The sequence below is a fragment of the Artibeus jamaicensis genome, unplaced genomic scaffold (genome assembly GCF_021234435.1).
Source record: "Artibeus jamaicensis isolate MK-2021 breed Jamaican fruit bat unplaced genomic scaffold, CSHL_Jam_final contig_519, whole genome shotgun sequence".
Taxonomy (NCBI): domain Eukaryota; kingdom Metazoa; phylum Chordata; class Mammalia; order Chiroptera; family Phyllostomidae; genus Artibeus; species Artibeus jamaicensis.
The window spans coordinates 30,779,321-30,807,288 of NW_026521871.1; the positions used below are offsets into that span (position 1 = coordinate 30,779,321).

At 35.3% G+C, this 27,968-nt stretch overlaps 1 protein-coding gene across 7 annotated transcripts in view; it reads right to left on the reverse strand.

The window, feature by feature from the left end:
- ATP2C1 (ATPase secretory pathway Ca2+ transporting 1) overlaps positions 1-27,968 on the reverse strand; it is a 124,774-nt gene that overhangs the window by 47,492 nt on the left and 49,314 nt on the right. For 4 of the 7 annotated variants that reach the window (XM_037143904.2, XM_037143910.2, XM_037143905.2 and 1 more), the window contains 6 exons: positions 21,408-21,518; positions 19,212-19,328; positions 16,704-16,793; positions 14,695-14,730; positions 11,033-11,094; positions 10,506-10,614 (listed from right to left, as the gene is read on the reverse strand). In XM_037143904.2, coding sequence (XP_036999799.1) covers positions 10,506-10,614; positions 11,033-11,094; positions 14,695-14,730; positions 16,704-16,793; positions 19,212-19,328; positions 21,408-21,518 — 525 coding nt within the window. Of the gene's footprint in view, positions 1-10,505; positions 10,615-11,032; positions 11,095-14,694; positions 14,731-16,703; positions 16,794-19,211; positions 19,329-21,407; positions 21,519-21,687; positions 21,742-27,968 lie in introns of all 7 variants that reach the window. The other 3 variants (XM_037143908.2, XM_037143909.2, XM_053669389.1) reach the window with 1 other exon arrangement.

Here is a 27,968-nt window from a genome sequence, read left to right on the forward strand (position 1 = left end):
TAGACAGAAGAGACAACATCTTTCAAAAGTACATATCCCTTTTGCAGAGCCCTGATTTAGCTTAGCGCCCCAAGGCTGGGCCATAATTAAGGAAAAAGGATTCTAGACAAAGGGAGCAAAGAAGGTGGGGGCAGGAACACGCTTGGTGTGTTCTTGTGCTAGGTAGATATATAACTTTGCAAATATAATAATTTATATTAGATCACAAAATGTTTAAATGTTGAGAGTGAAAATAAATTATATAACTCCAAAGAGAGCCAACTGTACTAACATTTCCTTTAAATTCAGTGCCATGCAAATGTGATGGATTTTAGTATTAAAACAGGCTTATAAAAAGTATACCTTAAATCATACATCGACAGTCGTTTATTTTAAAAGGTTTCCCATTTTATATAATAGGTATGCGAAAATGAGCCAGGTACACTGGGTTCATTACACAGCTACAGATTAAACAGAAAAATAGCTGCCATGTTCAAAGGCAATGAAATTTTTCTTTACTAAAGGAACATATTTATTTGACTTTTCTTTCCAAATTAATTTTAGGACTGTGTAACTTTACACACTGACACATTTATTAACAAAATAAGGGGGAAAGTCAGGTCTTTCTTAAAAGATGATTCTAGTACTGAAACAGTCATCTGATGGCTCACTGCTTACCACCTGGTAAGTATCATGCTACATACCTATGCTAAGTTATCTGCTAACAATTATTTAGCTACTAACAACTCCAATAAGGCAAGTACTATCATTATTATCCCTATTTTATACACACTTTAAAAGGTTAAGTAACTCAACATCATATAGATAGTAAACTTTGGAGATGAAACTCAAATGTTGACAAATTAGGTCCAGTTCATCTCAATTACTTAGCAGATTAATTTGCAAATTATTTCTCCTCCCCAGTTGTATAATTACTTGTAAGAGAAGTTGTTAAGCAAAGATACATTTTTTGTCAATTACAAAAGTCAACAAAGCTTATTTAATCAGTAATCTCCTCTTTAATGCTCTTTATAAAAATCAGAACTGTATGTTAATATTCTAAGCTCATAATTAGAAAAGTGACCTGCTAATATTTAAAAGCAAACAAAACTTGTATACATCTACAGAACTCCTTCTCTGAGAAGGGTAAAATTTATCCTTTCCCACTGAATACTTTCTACTTTAAATGTAAATCTTTTTTTTAAAGATTTTATTTATTTATCTTTGGAGGGGAAGGGAAGGAGAGAGAGAGAGAGAGACAGAGAGGTTGCCTCTCATGCATCCCCTGCTGGGAACTGGCCTGCAACCCAGGTATGTGCCCTGGCTGGGAATCGAACTGTGGCTGTTTGGTTCACAGGCCAGCGCTCAATCCACTGAGCTACACCAGCCAGAGCTAAATTTAAATCTTAAATATGAATAAATACTAACATTAGGTGGTTGTCTAAAGGGACAAGGAGTATAAAAATACTACGACTTGTTAAAAAGAGGAAATGCATGCCTTCTTTGGCTCTGTCAGTCACCCAGCTCACCCATCTCAGCCTTGCAGTGTGAGAACCATTTAAGACAGTAAAAATTTTTGTTCAGATCAGGTTTTTCTGCAGAAAAAAGGTATATTTTTAGCAAAAAAGCAATCAATCTTGTATAGTGTACAAATTGACAGGGAGGAAAAAGAGGCTTTGGACCCTTACCATTTTTCTATACAATTATAAATTCATAAAACTGAAATTATCAAGATTATCAAAACAATTTGTCTAAATCATACAATCAACATAGCAAACTGCACAGATCTTAACCACCTTCTGAACGAGAATATTATTCTAAGTTATAAGTTATTCTCTTATGATGACTGCAAGAATTTTCACAGGAAGCAGGTTTGAGGAAGTGAGGGAAAGGAAGACATTTCAAAGAAGAGTAGTATTTAATAAGTTAGGCAGCCTATTACAGTTTAACAAGTTCACAATTTAATCTGAGAAGGTATTACAGTCATTCATTCACTGCATTCCTGAGAGAAAGGTAGGATAAAATGAAATCAAAGAACCAGCCAGCTTCATGCCCTCCAGCCAAAAGTTTAAACATTAAACCTTCAGAAGAGCTGTTAATGAATAGGAAAACTGATAATGTTTCACTTTCTCTTCATTTTTCCTTTAGTACCCCTTGTGTGAATAAGATACTGAGATGGCCAAAAAGTTCCCTTGGTTTTTTTCCATAAGATGGCGCTGGTATTGCTTAGTTCCCTTCATTAGAAACAATTTTGGTGGATTGTATTGTGACAGCTGTCATATCAGCACGCACTTAAAAAACAATAAAAACTGGTGAACTTTTATGTAGCCATTTAAATACTGAAGATGGAAGAAAATACAGAACATTTTCAGCATATTATGCTTTATTATTTCAAGAAAGGTAAATACATAACTGAGATGCAAAAAAAGATTTGTGCCCTGTATGCAGAAGGTGCTGTAAACAATGACATGTGTCAAAAGTGGTTTGCAAAGTTTCATACTGGAGATTTCTCGCTGGACAATGCATTCTCCACAGTCCAGTAGATCAGCTGAATTTGTCAGAAATCAAATCGAGTCATAAATTGAGAGCAATCAAGGTTACACTGTGTGGGAGAGAGCTGAGATACTTAAAATATCCAAATCAATGAAGTTATTGGTGGAAATAAAAATGTATCTTTTATGTTACGGAAAAAACTAAACAAACTTTTTGACCAACACAATACAGTGCACTTTAAAGGTCAGAATATAAATAAGAATGTAGATGTACATATAATCCACAACCTGAATATTTAACACATACAGAATAAAAACGGTTGACAAAATTCAGAGGATTATTCCTATGAAAATTAGACAGAAAGTAAAGATCAAAGTCACAAATGTTTCCTAAAAAACCAAAGTGATTGATTTTAACTGTAGTTAACATGGAACAATTCACAGCTACAAATAAGCTCTCAAACTAAAGAACACCTTGGCATACCGTATGCTGCAAGTCATCACCTCTCTACTCTAGAATTAAATATAAATCCAAAAAATTTCCCCCCAAAAAACACCTTCCAAAATATTTATCTCTGGCTGACTGATTATGATAAAATTTCCTACTTCTGCCCTCAAAAATAAGATCCCTCATATTATTTATTTAAGTGAACAAATAGGTAATTAAAAATTATTCATGAGCTCTAGCTTATTAACAATCAAAGTCAACCAAATGCTACAAACTACTGAAAAGGCTACATGAAATGAATTTCACCCCATGATAAACGCTTGCATAAATTACTAACTTTCTGACTTAAGTACACAGATTCAACCTAATCAGGCCACCAGTAATTCAAAGGCCAGAACTCAATTATCAATGATTTCTAAGATATTTCACTAAGACTATTAAAAGAAACCAAATTTCAAAACAGGATTTATTTTTGTGACAGTTCTTTTCTACCAACATGAAATGAGACTCTCAAAACAAAGGCACTAATTAAGTCTTACTTCTAACCCACCGGTAGTCTTTTTAAATTCAAGTGACTTAATGAGAAAAAAGTTCTTTTTCTTCAGCATTTTAAACATGAATAGCATTCCTCATCTCACACTGCTTTTAACCACTGAAACATAAAAATCAGACAACAAAACACTAAGTACAGCTCAAGATCATACTATGTAAGAGAACAAGTACACCCAGTGCTTTGAGATTGGAATGGCTGTCTGGGCTGTGCAATAGTAACACTGTTACAGTAACATGCATCAAGTGCAAGCAATTACATCGAACAGCTTTAGTGAACAAGAATGTTCCTAAATTCCACAAATATACGATACATCCTCAACATTCTGCTCAATTTCTTTCAGCAGCTAATTTAAAATCTCTACTTTCTAAGTTGTTCTTTTTTACAAGTCTGTGCATAAGTTTAATAATTCAGAAGCTTTTAAAAGCAAAGTTTCAGTGATAAATCACAGTAAGAGGAGGAGCAACATACTCTAAATCAATTTATTAAATTTACCTACCAAAAGAATATGTTGCCGTTCATACAAAACTTACAACTCAGGAAAAACATCAAAGAAAACAGTGGAGTAGAGCACTCGAAGAATCGGTCCTTCCACTAAAACTATCAAAAACTGGCAAGAACTGACAGAATCAACTCTCAAGTCTAAAACATAAAGTTACTGCCCTGGCTGGGTGACTTGGTTGGAATATTGTCCTGTACACTAGGAGCAAAGTTTTGGTATTCTATTGAAGTAATGTTAGTATCAATTCGAAATGCACTGTTCTAAATTTAGGATGTTACCTACAATCCCTATCGTAACCACTAAGAAAATAAGTAAACAATAGACAGACAAGGGAAATGAGTAGGTAATCAAAGTACACTTAAAAAAAAAACTCAAAAATGAGGAAAAGTGGAAGAAGTGAGCATAAAAACATAACACAAAAGATAACAGCAAAATGGCAGAAAAAAGTCTTTCACTATCAGTAATGACTTTAAATGTAAATGAATTCATAATTGTGTGACACAGCCATACAATGGAATATTGCCTAGCAATAAAAAGCAATATATACTGATACATGCTACACCATGAAGGAACCTTAAAACATATTAATTGAAAGAAGCCAGACACGAAGATTCCTAAAAGGCAGGCGTTTTCTTTCAGGAGTGATGAGAACGTTCTACAGTTAGACTGTGGTTAGGGCTACACAACTCTATACATACTGAAAACCACTGAATGGCACATTTTCAATGTTTGAACTGTTTGGAATACGATTATTTCAATAAAGCTTTTCTAAAAAAGTTATTTTTATATGCAGTGGATGGACTAGCACTATGGCATGAACTAAGAGCTAATTAAAAACACAAAATCTCAGCCCCACCCAAGACTTACCCCAATAAAACCCAGATGACTTCTATGTACATTATAAGTTAGCATGCACTGCCCTAGGGTAATTCTATCACATTAAGAAAACTGACACCTCAAAATATTCAGTGACTTGTTACACTCACATGGTCAATTCACTTCATAAGCACACGTTTTATACTTTGAATCACATGTATTTGCAAATTGGTGTCTCCCAGCAGAAAGAGCACAAACTGTCTTTTTCTTTTTCACTTGCTACTCCTAATGTGTTATACACAGTACTCAAATTATTTATTAATGGCTAAAATGACTTCATAACAGACCAAATTCTGAAGACAGATAATATATTTTGCCTACTTAGCTTCATTACCAAAATAAGTACATTTAAAATATTACAATATGCTTATATTCTAGCAATGTTTGAAGACTCTTTTTTGAAAAATGTTAACAAACCAAATCACAATCTAAGTTTGCCAGAATATTACGTTTTTCACTGAGGGAATGGAAAATGTATTTTGTAACTAATGTATAAATGTATTATGTAACTAAGTGGTTACATAATACTCTGACATTGCTCCACTAATGGAGTTAACCCACTTAGAGGAAGTTTCTTGCTAGTGGTTCTTTAATAGGAGTTTGCAAGAATGCGAGCCTTACAGAAAAGGACATGGTGGCTAAGCGCAGTTGTATTTCTCCAGTTTGTAGGCAGCCAGAGTAGACCTGTGTTCATTCGACTCATTACCTTTGATTTTTACTTGTCCTGGGAGCTAAGAAACAGGAAGGAGCGAGCCTAAAGACACCGAAAGCACTGAGAGTCATACTACCGTCCCTAACGAAGTAGAGAGATGCATGAGATAAGAGAACTCACTATTCTAAGTCCAGACTTCTGAGTTGCCCCAGTAGAACTTAACTCCTAGAAGTGTTATCTTTCTGCCCAGACTTCAATGGTCTGATAATCTAGTGCCATAACAATAATTAATGCAGTTGGGGCAAAAGTAGATTTATAGTTGTTTATATGAAAAATAATATCAATAAATACTAACACAAGAATAAACTGTGTTTCACATATTCACAATTATAAGCCTACATCTGCCCCACCCTTTATGTGGCTCTCAGCCACATAAGTGGTAGTTCTCTAAAAAAAAGTCTGATACATTCAGAAAATCATATAAAATTATTTTTTTAAAAGAAGGCAATTGTACCCAGTGTCTAGATATTAAAGACAGTTTCAAAGAATGATATGGGCTAACAACACAAAGCACATGAGCCACAGAAAGAAATGTCAATGGAATTAATCATTCAGAATTTCAAGTGAAAGAAATTCTTGCTACATTTCAAACAATGTTTTGAGCTTAGAAAGTTACAACTCAGAAAGTTACAGACAAAAGAAACCTCCTTTTCCTCTCTTACATTGTTTTCTCTTATAAAGAATTCTTTGTTCAAATATTAGTATAGACTTTAGCCAGAACAATATAGAAAATACACTGTTTCCAAAAAGGCAAAATGTAGAGTTATAGAGATATGCATAGTCCATAATACTGCCTCATCTAAAGTCACTGTCTGACCAATCCACTGGCTACCACCAATTAATGGACCAGGGGTGCCTTTTCTCAAATACTGTTAAACATTAAACTTAAAACCCTCAGGAAAAAAGTGAGAAACATGCTCATAGCTCAAAATCCCTAAGTTTCATTCTCCCAACTCTAAGGCTTCTAAGCTGTTAAGATCACTTCTACCAACACATTATGGGCACATTCTCTGGCTCTGAAAATGTGACTCGGGCAAAAAATTAAAACAAAAACCAGAATTCCTCAAGTTACCAACATTAGTATTTTTTAAATGTCTACAAATGACAGTCTCAGCCTGTTATGTGCCCCCCTAAAGTTCATGTTGAAGTCCTACTCTACAAAGGGAAGGTAATTGGAGAAGAGGCTTTGGGAAGTAATTAGGGTTAGATGAAGTCATGTGGGTGAGGCCCTCATAATGCAATGAGTGGCCTTATAAGAAAAGGGAGAGATCACTCTCTGTGCGGTATAAAGACACAGCAAGAAGGCTGCAAGGCTGTTGGGAACCACTCTGCCTGGTTTCAGGAGTTGTAACTGCCCCCCCATGGCTAAGGCTGAGTGAGCGACCTCCAGAATATGAGCCACTAAGGAGACAAAGCTTGTCTCTGCTTCATCCCCAGCCTCTAATGCTTGGTTGGTTAGTCTATGACAGGTACGACCCCTCAGAGGGGGGCAACCTAAGCCAGACACAGTCACTTGGGAGGCCATCATGGAAGGACTTGGGGGGCTGCAAAAAAGAGGGAGTGATGGACCCTCACCCCCCAGCTATTCTGACAGAGCCCAAGTCCCCATTTCCGTCTGGGAGAAGTGCTTCCTGGTTCTAATCCACTTAAGCCTAAAACCTATGATGGGGGAGGCAGTGCAGCCCCTTGCCAGCTAGAGCAGGATCCAGGGTGATCGGGCATAAGAAAGAATTCCTAAAGTCCTGTGAAGCCCGCTTTGCTAAGAGTGCTTTCATTCATATGATAAGGGTCCGAGCAGGAAATGAGTATGTCTCCCAAAGTTTTCACAACCCCCTTACCTGACAGACACTGACTCAGACTAAGCCCTCAGATTTCTTTGAAATGTTATCTACTGTTTGATCCTTGCCGCCCTGTACTCCTGTGTATTACAACCCAATAAAAGCTGTTGAGGAAGGGGCTCTTGGCTTTTCTCCTCTGAGAGACTGGCCACCTCTCCTCCCTAGACAGATCATGTCTTGGTAATTTCACTTTTATCCATGGAGGACGGGGGCACTTTGCAGACAAAGTTGCCCCACACAAGCCAATAAGAGAGTCCTCACCAGAAACTGAATTCTGTCAGTCCCTGACTGTGGACTTCCCAGCCTCAGAACTACAGGAAATAAATGCCCGTTGTTTAAGCCACCCAGTGTATGCTACTTTATTATAGCAGCCTGTGCTGACTTAAGTCACAACCTATTAAAAGATAATGCGTTCAAGTCACCGAATATGGTGACAAAATGCTACTGAAGGCCCAGGCAAGATTTATAGTCAATATCTGAACCACTGAAATTAATGACAGGAACCCTAGAATTGCAACATGACAATGCTAAAATAGCAACCGTGGCCTTGGGTCAAGTGCACAAGATAAGAACTATATATACACTTTGTGAGGGATTAACACATCCCTGGGATTATACAATCCCAAGATGAATTGAGGAGTTTTGTTGTTTCCTTTAAATCCTAATACTTTGTTTCATGCAGGAACTTCAAATGACCAGCTGGCCTTACAAAACTGTCCAAAGATCACACCTCAGCCAAATTCAGCAAACAACACTCCAATAAGCCAATTTAATTCCAAAAAAAATCTGTGTATAGTAGAGAAATTGACTTTATAAGCCTTATTATGTGTTAAGTCAGTACATCTAAATCTAGAAGAAGCAGGAGATTTTCTCTAATCTTTTAGTAAAGTTATCTCCATCTACTGGGAAAGTAGTTACAACAGCCTGCTTGTGGTACCAGGTAGAAGGTAAAATAAATGGGGCCAAAAAGGGATAGAGGGAATCAAAGATGTTCAACTATATATGTATAAGTGGAAAAATCCAAATAGCACTGCCAAGCCAAACATAAGTTGATGAAGTGTCTGAAAAGTTAATACAGAGGGAAAAACAATCAAAACTAATAAATTATTTCATATGCTAACAAAACATATGCTTTAATATTTTTAGCATCAAACTTTAAAAGGTCAAAATTCCCTGTTACTGAATTTATGGTAAATCTTTAATACATAATTGCTCAGTGGATAAAATACATATTAATCTGAAAAGTTTTCTCCCATTTGCACATGAACTTGGAGATAATTAGTTCACAGATCAATTAACCCTTATTTAAATGAAAACTCTGAAATACTTTACCATTCCAAATGGTGCTTTTAAGTTTCTATGTCATTATACTGTTCAAATTGTTCGAATAATGAGAAACACCCACTGAGGAGGTCTGTTTCTGAACTGGAGGAGAAGCATTCCTGCGTAAAGGATGACGTGAGCTCCATGAATTTAAGTTAGGGAAGGGAAGGTGATCTGTACTAAGTGACAATCCCTATCAAGTCTAAGGAAGAACAATCCAAGGTCTTGTCATGAACTAAATATTAAGATGGAGGCAGGGAGGGGAAAAATGAATGAAAGATACAATAGAAAGACCTACCAAGGGGAGAAAAAAAGTAAAATAAAATTAATAACATTCCCTGCCTGACATCTAAGGATAAATTTTAAGTATTTGTAAAAAAGACCATTATTTCAAGGTTAAATGAAGTTTATTATACTTCAAAAGGTTCTTCAGGTTTCCCATAACCTCTGTATAAAACACTCATATTTTGGGATATAGTAAGTTTTCACAGACTGATAGCTCTATAGGTGTTAAGAAACAGCCGATTAATTCCTATAATAGATGGTACTGGCATGCTAATGGGCTGTGAGGGCCTCCTAAACTAGCTTTCCAACTCCATTTTCCATCCCTTTAATCTATTCTACATGCTGTGGCCACATTAAGGGTAATATCATTTGCCAGCTGCCTATGATCCTCAAAGCTAATTCCTAGCCAATAAAATCTGAAATGGAGTTCTGTATCCATGGCCCTCCTGAATCTGATTCCACCATATATTTTCTATCCTGAACATATTCCAAGACCAGCCCCGTATTATACACTGGAACACATTACAGTGATCTGAATAATGTTCCTTCCTTGTCTTCTCCATCTCTGTCCAGTCCCACCCTTCAATTATTGCCATTAAAGCCATGTTTCTGAGGCATTCTCTGATTCTGCTCAAATCACAAGTAACCACTCCATTTTCTAAATTTTTATAGTGCATTCTTAGTACTTTTCTTACTCAACAAGTTCTATCTAATTTTATGGTGAGAGATTTGTGTACACAAATAGTATACTCACTGATTATAAAAATTCTATATATGTCACCTTTTAAATCAGAAAACCAAATGTTCAGATTAGCTATGTGTTAATCCTTAAAACTGCTAATGGTCTATTATTTAATCTCCATCCAAGTATATTCACTTCTCACGAATCATAAAATCTATGGTCTAAGTATCTGTGTCTCCCCCTCCCTCGTATGCTGAAATCCTAACTCTGAACATGAAGGTATTAGGAAGTGAGATCTGTCCTGGCTGGTGTGGCTCAGTGGATTGAGTGCCAGCCTGTGAACCAAGGGTTGTCAGTTCGATTCCCAGTCAGGGCATATGCCTGGGTTGAGGGCTAGGTCCCCAACAGCAGGTGCGTGAAAGGCAACCACACACTGACAATGCTCTCCTTCTCTTCTCCCTCCCTACCCCTCTCTCCAAAAATAAATAAATAAAATCTTTTTAAAAAAAGGAAGTGAGACCTTCTAGAGGTACTTAGCCATAATAGACATAAGGTTAGTCACAAGGGTGGTACTCTCGTCAATAGGATTAGCATTCTTATAAAAGAGACCCACAGAGTTCCTTAGCTGCTTCCACCAGGTGAGGACCCAGTGAGAAGGATTCATCTGTGAATGAGGAAGAGGGCCCTCAATAGACTTCAACCACAGTGTGACCGTAATCTTGAACTTTCCAGCTTCCAGAACTGTGAGAAACTGATGATAAGCAATCCAGTCTGTGGAATTTTGGAGCAGCACAAACAGACTAAGACAACGAACTTACCTCAAACAAGCGCAAGTCAGCAGGAACTCTGTCCCCAACGGAAAGGCAAACTGTATCACCTGGAACCAAGTCTCGTGCAAGTGTATGTTCCAATTTCCCTTCACGCACACTGTGACGTGAAACAGAAACAACCAGGGCTCAAAAAAGAAAGTCATGCCACTATTTAAAAAAACGATTTCCAGTGGGTGCGCCTAAGGAGATAAACCACCTGGTCTATTTGTGCAGCACTGTCCCCACAACAGTGCTCAACACATGGTTACACACACACACACACACACACACACACACACACACACACACACAAATACATCTGTTGAACAAGCCCATGCCTTAACAATATAAAAATCAGAACTTTAAAGTATTCGTAGTACAACTTGCTACACCGAACAGGGCATGAAGTTGTTTAATGTCAGACTGATGACTTCCACCTTATGTCTAACAAGTTTGAGGCCACCATGTACCCGCCCACTAGCACATTCGGTTTCTATTGTTAAGAGCAGACATCCCTATCAGAGACAGGAACATACCAATGGCATTCTGGTGGCATAAGTTTATTCAGTTCTTCAAGAGACTTTTCTGAACGATATTCCTATGCAAAAAAAGCAGAACAAAATATTAAAATCAACATTTATAAAGAAATGTAAATATATTCCTAAGAACATATTCCGTATCAAACTTAGTTAAATACTGATCTCAATCATTATTTTAAAATTTCCCAATTCTAGACCTGACCAATGTGGCTCAGTGGGTTGGGATTCCCACAAACCACAAGGTCTCCCATTTAATTTCCAATCAGGGCACATGCCTGGGTTGCAGGCCAGGTCCCCGGTTGGGGGCACAAAAGAGGCAGCTGTTCCATGTCTCTCACACATTAATGTTTCTCTCCCTCTCTTTCTCCCTCCCTTCCCATCTCTAAAAAATGAGCAAATAAAATCTTTTTTTTAATTTCCTAATTTTTATCTTTTCCTTTATGTGCAATTACATTCTGTATATGCAAGCTTGCCCCTTATAAAATGTTACAGTGACCAAACAATTTTGTTTATTAAATAGTCCCCATTTTATATTTTAATATTCAGTGTGCAAACCCAAAGTCAAGTTATTTATCAGAAAATGAAAACTGATTAGTGTGTCCAAAGAGTATACAATTTTCAGTTATTATAAATTAAGTTCACTGAGACTTAATTTTTCTTCTAGTGTTCAATGATCAAAGTTGTCAAAGACATTTAACCACAAGCAACATCTGATTTGAGGATTTAAATCCTTGCTAACTGAAGAGGTTTATGGAGTAAGTTTGCCTGAAAAGAACATACCTTAAAGAAGGAGTAAGATGTGGCCTGCCCTACCTTGACAGACGCCTCTCGTATCACCCTGAATTATGCGTAAGTGGAAATTCGCAGAAGCCCCAACTGGAATACTATTTAGTACATATTTCCATGGGTAGTCTTGCTTCATACAGCAACACTATTTCTGTCTCATGACTGCACTAAGCACACCAATTTTGTTTGTTTTTTTTTAAGATTTTAGTTTTTTTTTTTAAATTTTTAGAGAAAGGGGGGGATGGGGATGGAAGGGAGAAAGCAAAGGAGAAAAACATTGATTGATTGCCTCCTGTTATGTGCCCCAACAGGGGACGGAATCCAGGACATGTGCCCTGACGGGGAATTGAACCAGTGACCTTCTATTTTGTGGGACGACATCCAACCAACTGAGCCATACCAGTCAGTGTCAATCAGATGAAAAGGGAAAAGGAGCAGAGGGAGTGAAAGGTGGGGGGTGTTTTAAAATGACTGCAGTGTTAGTACTAATCAGAATTTCATATCCATCACAAACTTTTTCAAATAAAAAATGCAAAGTTGTATAAGAATAACTTAGAACTAAATCAGTCTTCACCTGGGCAAGAGGAACAAATGTAACAGTGAGGTAAATCTATAAATATAAAAATTACAAGACATCCCGCCCCAAGGATGTTAAAGAATTTGGAAGTATTACCTAAAAATTCCACAAAAGGCTAGAAAACACTCACCAATCTTAGATCCTAGAAATAAATGACATAAAAGCTGCCCAATCTTTACCTCCCTCTTCAGATTTCTTAGCCTTTATTTCCTAAAACTATAAAGATACCTCCATTATCAAAATGACCATTTAACATAACACACCACCAAAAACCTGATAACCATCTTTAATAGAATGCCTAAAAGTTATCATTTTAAATTTATTGTAAGGTGGTATCAGTATATGACTATATAAAAACAATTAGCTATTTTATGGCTATGAGGGTGCATAATGGGATGGGGAATTACATTAAAAAGAGATAGGGAAAAAAGGATAGATATAAATGTAAAGTAAATATAAAAAGTACTTCCCCCCTAAAACACAGGTAAAACACAAATACTAAATAATGATAAAGCATTACAAATTTCTGGTTTTTATAGTTTTTTGACAAAGCACTATGATAAATTCAAGTGACGATACATAGGATCTTTTTTAGAAAGTGTTTTTAATTGCTGTCTACAGAATTTTTGTTGGTTTCATAGGTACCCTAGGAGAAAGACTCACATCTGTACAAGAAACCAGATCAATCTGAAACTGGAGTCTTCATAAATGTGTTGATTCTTTGTGTTTTCCATCAACTGACCTATCATAAAGATATTGAGTAGATGGTTTCAGCTGCTGCATTTAAAGTGAAAGTAAAGGTACTTTTACACTACCTTTGTGTAAACTTCCACATCAACTATGTTAAAATGCAATTTTAGCCCTAGCTGGACTGAAATACCAGTGGGAACAAAAGGGTCACCAGTTCAATGCCCGGTGGGGGAACAATCCTGCGTTGCAGGCCAGGTCCCCAGTAGGTGTGTGCAAGAGGCAACTACACAATGGGTTTCTCTCCCTCTCTCTCCCACCCTTCCCCCTCTCTAAAAATAAATAAATAAAATTTCATTGTAATTGTACGTTTGTTTGGTTTATTTTGAGGGTAGGAGCTCTCTATTTACCAAAACAACAAGCTACTAAGGTATTCCATACACAGTGATAATGTTGCAAGGATCCTTTAATGAAGAAAGTCACTCCATATATCTACAGCATTATTAAAAATACGAAAGGGTTCCAGTTACTGATCCAGTGGGTCTTACCACCCACATGGCTGAATAAACAGCTGCCTTGAGTGACAGCCTGGACACACTCTGCCAGCCTAACAAGGCCCACCAGCCCCAGGGCAAGTTTTTTCTATTTTAAGCAAGAAGATTCCCTAGAAACAGGATCCCTGACAGCACTGAGGGAGCTCACGACCTTGCTACAGGCAATCTGATTCTAACTGGTTTCTCTACTCTGGGTTTCTATAAAGCTAATAAACGTATTAAATTAGATATTACTATAGAATATCTAATATAAATATTAGATATCTAATATTTGGGTATCTAACATAAATACCCAAGAAATAAGTCATGTGAAAACAACCAAAATTACTTAAAGTACAGTCTTAAGACTCAAAACAACTTCAGGATCATATATATATATTACATTTTTCCCTCAACTAGAATAATCCTCGCTTATATTCTTATTAACCATGCTTTAGAACATTGAGTTAATAAAATGAAACTTGTTAACACTGTTCTCAGAAGAAATCATATTTAAATAAACATAAAACTAAGCCTATGTTTTTATTCCTGTCTATAACAGTCAATAAAAATCCTGACATTATCTCCACATTATCCAAATTAATTTTTAAAAAGAGTTTCTTTTCACATGTTTATTTCACTGTTCCAATGTCTATGCTACGTAAGGAGTTTGATCCAGATCAGAACATCCTGTCTATGGAAGAATGAGAAATTTAAACTCTGGCTGAATTTTTTAATTGGAAAAAAATGTTTAAATCCTACTGATAGATATATACATATATATCTATTACTGTGCTTTTTGTTTCCATCTTCTTCAGTTATCTGTAACACCATCAAATAAGAAACTAGATTTTCTTTCAAGCTACTACCTAAATCAAAGCAGTCAAGTTAGTCCCACAAACTTTTCCCTGGGGAGTTGTTTGTTTCTGAAATTATTTCATAAATAAATAATAAATTGTTCTGACCAACATTATCATCCCCTAGTAACTACAGATTCTGCCATAAGTTACCTTAGTTTTTTTAAGCAATTAATTAAAACATCAATTTCATGTTGGAAAAACAGGCTACCTACTTACCTGAACAAAGGCAACTGTAACAACGATAAGTATTGCCTAAACAAAACAAAAAAAATCCTTTTAAATCACACATTATAACTTCAGAAATAACTGTTAGTTGTATTTTATTTTCCCACCTCTATCTGCAGTCCAAAGACATGTGACGCTAAGTACTGAGATCATCTGGGGAAGAAATCACAACTTTGCCCTGCTCTGTGGAGAAGACACCGCCTCCCCCAAGTCAGGCTTCTCAAACTTTTTGATCTCAGGGTCCCTTAATGCTCTAAAAAACTGAGAACTAGCTTTCATTTATGTAGGTAATATCTCTTGAAACCTGCCATATTAAATACTTTTTCAATTACTGTTTTCATTTCTACTTATTAATTCATCTAAAAATAATAAACCCTTTACATGTTAACACATAACATTTTTAATGAAAAAATATATTCCCCCTCAAAAATAAAAACTGTGAGAAAAGTAAGTTTTCAACTTTTCTATCTTTAATGCCCATCTTAAGAGAAAGCTATATTCTCATATCTGCTTCCGCATTTAATCTACGGTGCTATGTTGATTAGGCCAAAGTATATAAAGGAAATCCAGCTTCGCACAGATATTATTGGAAAAAAGAAAAAGGCTTAAAAGCCTTTCCAGAGGATCGTGGATAGTATTCTTTGCTACTACACCAAAATTGGATAAGTGTTAGCAACTTAAAAGTACTGCGCAGTGTAGAATATAAAACTTTATCAATGAACTTTTCATATACTGTTATATTAAAAATTGTGTCTCATGCTCTGGCCATTTACAAAACACTGATTCACCTGGTTATTCAAATCTTCCAAATGCTAACACATTTCGTAATAGTAAAAAAAAAAAAATCACATTCATTGAACTCACTACTGATCTCATTAGAATAAAGTCTTAAATACTGGGAAGCTATCTAACATAAAGTAATGCATAAAAATTTTGCAAAATTCTATCACTTGAAAGCTTGAATTTTATCACTGGCAATAAATTTTTAACAGTTGTTTTTCTTGAAGTGAAAGGCTCATTTTACTCACTTTTTCAAAAAAAGTACTTGTTCGTCTAGTCTTAATAACTAGTTTGTTAGTCATTCTTTCAAATGAAAGGCTGGTTCATCTCACCGCAATCACCCTTCCTCAAGACAACCACTATACTTGAGTACATAAAAGTTCTTTATGCATACTTTCCATTTACACAGAATACTAAAAAGGTATCAAGATTTAATAAAATCCCTCCTGTTTTATCAAAACATTTCTAAGAGAAGTAAGAAAAGAAAACCATAAGTAAGTACTAATACAGTTTGTTGGTCTTGAGTCAAGCCAAGGCTCTGTTTTACCCGCTGTTGCTTTTGTACCACTGATGCAAGTATCTACAGTGAAAAGACTGAGATCACCTGGGGAAGGTGATTTCAAATGATGTTTTAGCATCATGAAAATAGTTTGACCTCACATGTTCCCTGAAAGGGTCTCAGAGACTACTGGGAGTCCACAGGCAAGGGTTCAAAAATTGCACCTCTACATTAATTTCAACTGTGTTCTCAAGCACAACATACTTGCTTTAATCAATGGTTGTACTTGCTATAAATTTTTATACTACAATGAAACAAGGGGCAAGGGAAAAAAAAAGAGGAGAAAACTTTCAATGAAAGAATAACCTAGCTGGAAAGAGTAAAATCTTACATAGTAAATGTAATATGCACTGTTAAATAATACTTTTACTTTCACAAACATGAGGCTTTAGTTCACAGTTAGTCAAAATGTAGTCTCAATTGGAAAGTAAAACAAATAGAAAATTATTATATTACCAAATTGTTAAATAATTCTCACATGTGCCAATCACTGACCCTTGAACACTCTGAGATTACAACTAAAAGCAAGTTGGATATTAACCCCAAAAAAAGACCTAAAAAAACATTAAGGCATTTCTTAATTCATTTTCCAAAATAAAAGCCAATCCTAATGTATATTGTTAACCCACAGTGTGAAATATGAATATATATATTTCCTTACCACAGTGATACTGACAGCATCATCAAATTGATGCATTAAAACACTGATGACTGCAGAAGCCAGAAGCAGCATAATAAGGGGATTTTTAAACTGAAAGTGAAAACAAACAGCAATTCAACAGTTTTGTATGAATGACAGTTGGGTTCCATCACTGCAAAAGCTTGAAAAAAGAAAAACAATTGTGGCATGATTAGAAATTACAAGTCTATATGTAGCTTATTTACCTCTCCAATTAACAAAAAATTTACACTTAACTACATTTAAATTACCACTTTATAACATCACCCTTGCAGATAAAAAGAAAATTAAATATCAATACTTAAACTAAGAAGTTATCAATTTCTTATAGTGCACATGTATTTCAGTATATTAATAATATATATAACTGTTTTAGATTTCCACTGAAGCTAGAATAAGTGGGAAATAATGTTTAAGCTAAAGATTTACGTGAAACACTGGGTCGAACACCTAAATTATTAGCTTAAAACATTCCTATACTAAGGAAAAATTAGTGCAGATTACAACTCGGTGGTAGACCCACAGACCACAGGAATAACCACCTGGGGCAGCAAAGAACAGAAAGATCCCCTCCACAGAAGCAGCCTTTTCCTAAGGCTGCTTTTCCTAATATTCACTCAGGCAGGACCAATAGTATATAAAGAACAGTCCTACATACCCAACTCAATCAAGCAGCATTTAAATGACTAAGCACCAAAGCCACTCCACTTTTTTTTTTTTTAGTGGGACATCCTATTCCTTAAACATCAGAACTCTGTTGCCAGAAGAATCTCTTCCTCTGATGCAGTGGTGCCAATTGCAGTCAAAGCTGCCAAGTACTAGGCTATGAAGAACCCATCCCAGCAGAGAGCCCCAGCCCCGGGATACCACCACTCTGAGGTGAGATGTCACAATCTCCCACTCGCTTTAGGGTTCCATTCCCTAGTACAGTGGTTCAAACCTTGCTTCGTATCAGAATCACTTCTAACCAAATGCGCAGGTTCACACCAGAGCAATTAAATCAGAATCTCTGGGCATAGGGCCCAGGCTTCAGCATTTTTAGAGCACTCCCCAAGTTACTTTAGTGCAAAGAGGACTACAAATCACTGCTCCTGCAAAATAAAACTACAACTGAAACGTGGTGCAGAGCTGACAAACCACACATTTGACTGAATCAGAGTCCCAGTTTGAATCCAGCTCTTGCCATGTGTGTGTGATTTTTAATCTCATTAAGCCCCACAGGTTCTTCATCCAGTAAAATATTACCTTACACCAAAGACTGTGGTAGGATCAACTAAGAATGTATATTAAAACACTGTGTAAACCATAAAACCCTCTTCAGGGTTAGATGTTATCACCACACATTGAGGACAAGGCCCATGGTGTTTTTCCATTTCTCCCTAAAAAAGCTGTGCCATAGTACTAAGGACACAACTTGCGGGCCCCAGACAAATGTTTGCAAAATAAACCGTGTTATCTGTAGAGAAGCAGATCAACCAATGCTTTATGATTCACAAGTAATATTTACTATCAATTGTTGATTGTACTTAACTACATTATAGGCACAGTTTCATTTCATTCTCACAGCAATCCCACGATGCAAGTACTCTAGCTTTGAAAGAGCATCAAGAAAGTAAAACACTAACTCATACTGCCTAGGGTTAAGTTGAATCATTGTAGTTTATAAATCCGGAGTAAACTTCCTGAAGCTCTAGGTAATGTTGAAATGTCAGAATACAAATATGCACATAAAAATATTCCATAAAAACAAAACAAACACACACAAGGTTCTTTTAATGTCTAAAACTTCAGTACTTCTACTTTGAACAAATCCTTTGCATAGATAATACCGGAAAATTTGGGCTCATTAACAGACAAGGCCCTTTAGAAAAGTTAAGCACAGATCCTTGTTAAAATGAATGAATGAATGAATGAATGAATGAATGAATGAAAAAGAACCTGCAGGTTAAAAGGCATCAGAAATTTTCTTTACGAAAAAGAAATCTGTCTGGCAAAACAACCCTACAATTTGAAAATTGGCAATAGGATTTAGAACTTTTTACACTAACATAACTTCTTGTCAAGATAAGAAAAAATCCTATAGTCTTGCTGAAAAGATTAAGCTACTGAGAAAATGTTATTAAAAATAATTATCATCTATTGATAATTATTATACTATCTCCTATGATTATTATCCCCATTTATAAACAAGGCTCAGAGGATAATAAAATCATACAGATACTACAAATAAAGGAGAAATATGTACCCAGGTGCTCTGGATTCAACTACTATTAACAGTATGACCTCTGTGTGATATGTCTATAAATCCTGAAAGACTTGTGTACTAAAAGTTATAGAAATTTCAACCTAAGAGTATACTGTAACAAATGAAAAAATTTAGGTAAAAAACATTTTTAAAGATTATTTCCTTTCACAAATAACTTAACAAAAGTAACTACACTGACAAAAATACATGTGGATTACACAACAGAGGAAGAAGTAATATCTCACCTGAGAAATGTATTTCTTCCATAGTGGCTCATCTTCACTGATGTCAAACTCGTTCCAGCCGTGGAAGGCTCGCCTATGACTTACTTCACATTTGTTTAGACCATTCTGAAGATCCGCCTATTAGAATTTACATATAAAAGTTACTGAAAAGGCTGGCAGAGAACGAAAGAAGAAAAACACAAACGAGTACTTACTATATGATCACATTTATAGGAACTTCTACAACAATGAGAGCTAATATGAGGACAGAAAGCACATCAATGGTTGCCTGGGGCCAAAAGGATTAACTGCAAAGGATTAACATAAGGGAGTTTTGGGGAATGATGAAAATTTTCTATATCTTAATTGCAGTGGTGGTTACATTTGTCAAAATGCAAACTGTACACAAAATATGGATATGGTCTACCTTACATAAACTATACTTGGTTAAAATCGGTTTTTTTAAATGTAAGCAATAAGAGTCTAATTAACAAAACAAAACAAAAATGGTTTCCTGTTGGGGGAAAAAGGAAGAATAGAAACCAGCCACTCTCACAGAAAGAAAAACATCAGTATATTCTAACTATCTTTTCTTTGTTTTTATTGTTGTTTTGTTTTCTAAAATTAGTTTCTCCAAAAGAACATTAAATGGGCTAGAACAACCTTCCTTGTTCTCTAAAGCCTATCAAAACTTTTAAGATGGTATTTATTACCTTTTCCTCTTGGACAGTATTATACGGGGCAGTATTTTGCCCTGTATAATGGACTCCCATGTATAATGAGCACCCATGTTTTCAGCCCAAACTTTCAGGGGAAAAAATCTTTCTTTTTAATTTTTTAATTCAAGTATTTATTTATTTATTTATTTGTTTAATTTATATTCAGATACGTATTTTTTGTATTATAAACAAAATTTAGCATTTATTTTTGAACATGTTATGGTACAAGAAATTTTATTTAACAAATAATTACAAAACACAAAAACAGATACAAGGTATTTCAGGTACTACCCATTTATAATGTGTACCCTTACTTCTCAAAAATCTGGGCAAAAGACTGCATTACACATGACAAAATACTGTACATAATTAACACAGGCAGAAAAATCTCTGGTTCCTAAATTACTCAAAATGATGAAGTTAAGAAGAACTGGTTATCAGGATATTTTATGTTCTAAGAATACCACCTACATTCTTTAGCCACTCTCTCTCATAATTCATTATTATAACTATCATTAAAGAATGAAGTTAGCCTTCATCAGTGTAACTTGGTTGCGCACTGCTCCACACAGCAAAAGGCCACTGGTTTAATTTCCAGTCGGGGCACCTGTCTGTCGGTTTGTGGGTTTGGTCCCCGCTCGAGATGCTCAAGGGGACAGCCAACTGATCTCTCACATCCCTGTTTCTCTCCTTCGTTCTCCCTCCCTCTCCCTCTCTCTAAAAGTAAATAAAATCTTTAAAAAAAAAAAGAATGAAATTACCCACACCCCTAAAATAATTAGTTTCTCTGGCCAAAGTTTTATAATACACTCTGATAATGAAGTCTTGCAACACTTAAATAGATTTAAAATAAGTGGTTTTAAAAGTATAAATAGAACAATCAAAAAAGAAAACACCTCAAATAAAGGATAGGCAATATTTTTAATGTCATCATTAAAGTATGTGAATTGCTAAGGAAAAACAAAAAATATTTTCTTCATGTTTCATTAGATTGTGCTTTTCAAAATTAGAAAAAGATTAAAGGTTTTTGCAGTCCTGAACTTGTACTTAACTTTTACTTTAGAAAACACATTAAAGATAAACTCCTAATTCTTATTTATGTTAAAGGCGAAAGATTTATGCAATCTGAAGAGAAACCAGAGTATCTATTTATGTTAATAGTTAATTATTTTCTTAATTCAACTAACCCTTACATAGCACTAAGAGTCCTGGTAATGCTGATGATCTAGAGTGGTATGTTCAATCAGATAGTGATTAGCCACATGCAGCTAAATCTCAGTAAATAAAAATTAAGTAAAATTAAATTCAGTCCCTCCCCTAAACAAGCCACACTTCAATTATTCAATAATCATGTCTAACTAGTGACGACTATAATGGAGAGCACAGAAGAGAGTAGTACTTCTGTCCTCAAAGAAATTCTATTGGACAGCACTTATCTAGGGTCAAAGCGACTGACCTTGCTTACTATCTACTCCTTCCTTTCCCCTCAAGCACTTACTTGGAGAATGCTTACAACTTCGCTGACTGGTAGTTCACTTGCTTTCTTTGATGTCAATACAGGAATCATTGTCTCATTTTCACCGTTAGGAATTTTTTGAAAACGTGCAACCTAAAAAATTAAACCAAAGGAAAATATTTGCATATACCAAACATTTTTATGCAGTCTAGAATCAATAAAAATTCAAACATCCACAGCAACTTATTTTCCACAATTAGAAAACAAGTATTTTCAGACTAAAAATGAGTATCTAGTACTAATAAGATAATTTTATACTAACCATGTGCTGATTTTTCCAGAAAGCACATTTCAAAAATTAGGCCACCAGTACCAGCTAGAACACAAAATAATTTTCACATTAAATTAAAAAGATGCTATTTCTACACCAGTGTCATGAGTAAAAAGTAAAACAGATGTCCTGTCTGGCAGACCCTAATGATTGCATATAGTCATAATTCTCTAAACTTATTATGTTTAACACAAAGGACAAGGAACAGCTAAACTTTTGCCACTTTATCACCCCTGTTGGTCAGCTTATTTCTTAACTGTCCAGAAAAGATACCTAGCTACTCTAATGAAGCACCAAAAGAGCAAGTCAGATTTAAAGACCCAAACAAGAGGAAATGCAAACAGCAAAAGAGACCAAACAAGCAGAGGATGCACAGGTTAGTGAAGGGACTGTGAACAAGCAGAGCAAGTCACAGAGATGATGGTAACCACAGTACCTACATATGCAGCTTCCTAAGTACATAGCTAGCAAAAATTTGTTTAACACACTTCTAGAAATAAATGCCAAACCCACACTTGTCTTGGATCCTGAGTTGAGTTCTTTACCAATAAAAAAAAAAAGTTTTGAGTAAGTAGGAGAAAGAAAGACAAAAAGTTCACCACTGAAACTTCCAAAGAAGAAAACACCAGTTGTCACACATCCACTGATTAAAATAGTACTGCAACTGAAGTGACCATCTCACTGCAGAGACACAAGTCTTCAAGTTTTCAGGTGAAACGTTTTCAATCTTGGATAATCAACATGTTAAAGATAAAATAGTCCCCTAAAATTTTTTAAGGCAACATTTCTTTAAGACAACAAATGAGATCAAAGAAGAATAACTTTTAAAGTTTCTATTATTAAAATGTCATTTTGGAGGCCTGTGTCCATGAAAAATTTTTTGCACCTATTCCATAAAATGATAAAGAGCTGTGGAAAAAAGGATCTTCACAGTGTGACCAAGTTCAGAAGCAATTAAATACTACATTTTTAATCTCATTTATTAAAAAGGCATTGTTACATGTAAGAAGCACCTTAAAAGAAAAGAGCAGAATATTTTTCCATTCTTAATGGCAAGATATTAGTGACTACAAATTCTGAGGAAACTACAAACAGGCTGAAATCTTGAAATTATTTTATAATAATTTAGAAATTTAAAACCTCTTTTAAGAGAAACATTGGAAATTTCATTAAAAGCTGTAAAGATGTTTTAGAGTCACTGAATGCCCTTTTTTCAATCCCATCAAACCGAGTAGGACAGCAGAAAGCTACATGAACCATCCCTCAATTAAACATTGGAGAAAATTTCCCCCAAATGACTCGACTCTTAAAGCAATGACATGGTTATCTTATCTTGTGAGATCAGAAACAAAAGTAAGAAGGATCAATATGTTGACTTTGCCAGCAGTGGCAATGTAACTAAAAAAAAAATCTCTTGAAAATCTTTTATTTCTAAGATTCCTGTACCTCAAGTTTCTTCATATTATAAAATGGGAACAAAAAGAACCTTAAATTAGTATCAGGATTACATCCATTAATATAGCATTTGAACCACTAGTAATAAGCTCTCAAATAGCTATTTTTTACCCAAACTATTTAATATTTATACGTACATTTCAATAGTACAAGGATCTCAACACAAACTAAATTACTAATCAGAGATTAGTGAAGCTTGCCCTGGCTGGGTGGCACAGTTGGTTAGAGTGTGATCCAGATATACCAAGGTTGTGGGCTAGATCCCCAGTCAGGGAACATAAAGAATCAACCAATGTATTCATTTTTTAAAAAATCAGTATTTCTCTACCTCCCTCCCTCCTTCTCTGAAATCAGTTTAAAAAAGATTAGTAAAGCTACAGGTGCAAGAATTTTTCTATTAAAGTATACTTCTCTTTTCACTAATAGTTAGAAATTGCCATGTCTAGTATCCAAGTCACAAAACAAGAGCCTTATTCATAAAACCTTTTGGAAGTAATCCTCCAGTAGTTGGTGCATAGATAGGGTCTATGTTGGAGCATATTTTATATAAAGTCCCTCAGGAACAGTTTATGGGCTTAAAAACAGCTGAAAAAAAATTCAAGAGAATTAGATTACTTCATTTAATAAAAAATAAGATACCGAAGGGGCATGATGATAACTCTCTAAATACAGAAAGAGCTGCCATATGAAGGAAGGCAACACCAAAACCAAAAGGTGAACTTGTAAGAGACCATCTTCTGAAGTTAGAATGAAGAGTGCTGCATGTGTCTGGCAAAAGCACGTATTTCAAGGAGAATATATGTTACTAAACATATATCTGGGATAAATGTTACTAAAAAGTTAAGATGAAGACTGAGACCTGACCACTGGACTCTGGAATGAAACAGAGTCAAGAGCTGAGGGGGGTCTTTTTGTGTTTGTTTTTTAAGATGGAAGAAATAACAGCATGTTTGTAAATTGATCAGAATGATTAGAATGTAGAGGAAAAACTGATAATGCAGATGGGAAATGGAACAACTGATCGAGTGACATTTTTGACTCAATGAAAAGGAATGAAACCTGGAGAATTTGTAGAAGGGCTAGCCTTAGATAAGGGAATGGAAAATTCATACAAAATTACAGGTAGGAAGGCAGAGTAACACAGGATGCAGGCAGGCTGGTAGCTGTGGTGAAGGGAGAAATGGAAATACTGTTCTGAGAATTATTTGGATTGAAGAAATCAAGAGGGCATAAAAACCAAAACTAGGCCAAGTAAGTATGTGCGCCTCCTACCAGGCCCTACAGATCATACTACAGAATTTTGTCTTAATCCTAAGAGCAAAAGAAAGACCTTGAACTGTGGTCATGTAAAAAAGAAAAGAAAGAAAAGAAAAGAAAAGAAAAGAAAAGAAAAGAAAAGAAAAGAAAAGAAAAGAAAAGAAAAGAAAAGAAAAGAAAAGAAAAGAAAAAAGAAAAGAAAGGAAAAGGAGAAAAGAAAGGAAAAGAAAGGAAGGAAAAGACAAAACAGGCAGAAGTTGGAAAATAACAAACATGAAGGGTAAGACTGGTGAGACTACACCAGTTTGGACACTATCATGTGAGTCTAAACAAAAGATCAATGTAGTTTGTACAAGGGTGGTAGGGAACAGGAATATAAGCAGGGGTAAAAATGGCAGGACATGATAATAAACTAGATGCATATATCAAGAATTACACTAGATTTCTAGCTTTCTTATATGCTAAATAATAATTCTATTCACCATGGTAAAAAATATTGGAAGACGCTTTTCAATAAATGGTGCTGGGATAACTGGATGCCACACAAAAAGAATAAAGCTGGACCCTTCCCTCACACTATATATAAAAATTGATTCAAATCTAACTATAAGAGCTTACGCTATATAAAACTCGTAGAAGAAAACACTGAGCTTAATTAAATCTTCTTGACCACCATTCCCTAAACATGGCACTAAAAGTGTAAGAAACAAACAAAAAAAGTCTGAACATTGTCAAAATTTAAAATTCTTGTGCTACAAAGGACACCAGAAAGTGAAAAAGACAACCCACAGAATGGGAGAAAATATTTGCAAGTCATTTACCTGATAAAGGGCTTGTATCTATAAACCCTTACAATCCAATAATAAAAAGACAAATAACCCAATGAAAAATGAGTAAAATTTCTGAATATATATTTTTACAAATATACACAAATAACCAATAAGCACACTAGAAGATGCCCCAAATCATTAGCCATAGGGAATACCACTTCACTTCTGGGACACCAGTTCAATGGGATACCACTTCACTAGCACTAGGATGGCCAAACTTAGAAAGACAGACAGTAACAAGTTACCCAGCATGTAGAGAAACAAACACTGTTACACTGCCGAAGGAACTATCAAAAGGCACAGCTGATAATGGGAAAATTTGGCAACTAGTTTATATTATTATTATTATGCTTTCATGCAAACATTTAATTTTCTCTGATTAAATGAGTGTTTTCAGATGAAAAACAATCTTTGAATGACTTAGTAATGCTTCAATTTTGAGAATTATAAAAGATCACATAAGTTTAGTTGAAAGCAGTCATCTTAATCATCTGAAAGTAAACCATCTAAAGATATGCTATGTCTTTCTCATGTTATTACCAAAGTCCATTGTCTATGGTCCCAGGTTTCAAGCACTAGGTATATTTGCTAATCTCCTACCTAAACTTAAAAAAACCCTGGGGTTAACCGTATCTTCTTTTCTTCATAGTTGCTTTACGTTTATTTCAAATAATGGCATTTATTACATGTAATTCATACAACCAATTAGCAACTATTAAAGAATAGACCATACATACAACCACCAAGTTCATAGGTCTATATACAATAGACCTGCAGAGATAAACAATTCAGTTTGGAGAGCCAAGTCATACCAAAACCACACATACTAAAAGTTGCTGCAACACAAATTACCAACAATAATAATTAAGTCTGAAAACTCAGAGTTTGAAAAGACTGTTCAAACCTTCAGTATTCTGGGAAAACTCTCCTGAGCTAAGCCATGAAGAATTGCTGGCAGAGAATGGCTAAGACACACCCAAGAAGTACTCCAAACACGGCAATGGGAATCTAATGTGTGTGTGACTAGGCCAATCTAGTTAGAATGAAATAACTGTTTCATTATGCATCTGACCTCTACTAAATGACCCAGACCTAACCAAATAAGACAAGCTTAGAATTTTTCATTGGATGCATTTAAAACTAATTAGAAACAAGTGTAAAAAAAAAAAAAAAAGAAAAGAAAAGAAGTGGTTTATCCAGCCCTCCACAGTATGGGACTACCTGGAAAAGCTAGAGTTGAGCCTCCAAATTCATGCCATGTCCTTTGAGCCAGTGTATTTGTACCTGGAAAGTGAGACTTCCAGGTTCTTTTATCCTATGCCTCTGAATAAACACAGAAGACTTACTAGAATAAACATGGACAAACTTAAACTGAGGCTACTGAGCAGACTGGCTTCTTGCAGTCCTGAGGAATCGGTCACACCCATCAACTAGACTAGACTCACCTACTTATCAAGAACAAGCAATAGATAAGTTGCTCTGAGCCTCAGAGGATTTCTGAGGCGAATCAAGACTTAATCATTTGTGTTTTCCAAAGTCTGAGCAGCTGACTTATCAAACCTTAGCTGTGAAAAACATGGTTCTCGCTTCTTGAGGATGACTGGTGTTGAGCATGGGCTAAAGCAAGACATATTTCCTCTACATTTTTCCACTTCTTCTAATTCCCACTCTTTGAGATATCCTCATATACAGTAACTCTAAGAGGCATAGATGTACTCATTTATTCAGAGTATATACCTTAAATAACAAGTGTGCATCAACCAAGATTTCAAATTTTTTAAATTCTGTATTTGTAAGGCAGTCCTCCTCTAATGCAAAAGTGGGTTAGGAGATGAATGGTTGGGCATTCTATGGGTATTTTAGTGAAGCCTTAAGGGTGCCCTAATAACCGGACTCTGAAGCTTCAGACAATGGGATGCTGGCAACAAAAGACCATGTCCTTCTCTGCAAGTGGTTAAGTATGTGTATGACCTGGTGCTTTTTGCAGAGGAGCATGAACTAAAGTCATAATTAGTTTTGCCATATCAACTAGGAACAATAATACCAGAAACAAATGTTACTAAACTACAGGTTTACAAGTCTTTACGAAAATATACATATGTATATTTATTTATTTAGTTACACTTACAAATATAAAAATGCACATAAATATAAAATACAGATTTATATAAATTTATACTTATATTTATATGAATATAAAATATATATTTATAGAAATATACACACATATATATATATAGCTCTTTCAGTAAATTCGTTGAATATTGAACACTTAAAATTTTTTAAAAATTGCAGAAACTTTCAGCTCTTTAAGATATACAAATAATTCAGTTAAAAATGGGTCCTATATACATCAGGTCTCATCGCAGACCTACTAAATCCAAATTTGGGTTTTACCAAGATTCCCAGGTGATTCACTGACATTTTCTTGTCTAAGCACTGTTACACATTAGTTTCCAATTCTTGTACAAATTAAAATTACTACGAGGCTGCTGTGAATTAAATGGTATTTCCCCTTCCCCAAATTCATGTTGAAGCCCTAAACACTAATGTAACAGTATTCAGATATGAGGCCTTTGTGAAGGATTTACTATCCTTTAAGAGACACCAGAGACCCTGCACACTCTCTCCATCATGTGAGAGCACAGCAAAAAGATGAGCCTCTGCAAGCCAGGAAGACAGCCCTCACCAGGAACCAAATTGGCCAGTACCTTGATCTTGAAGACTCCC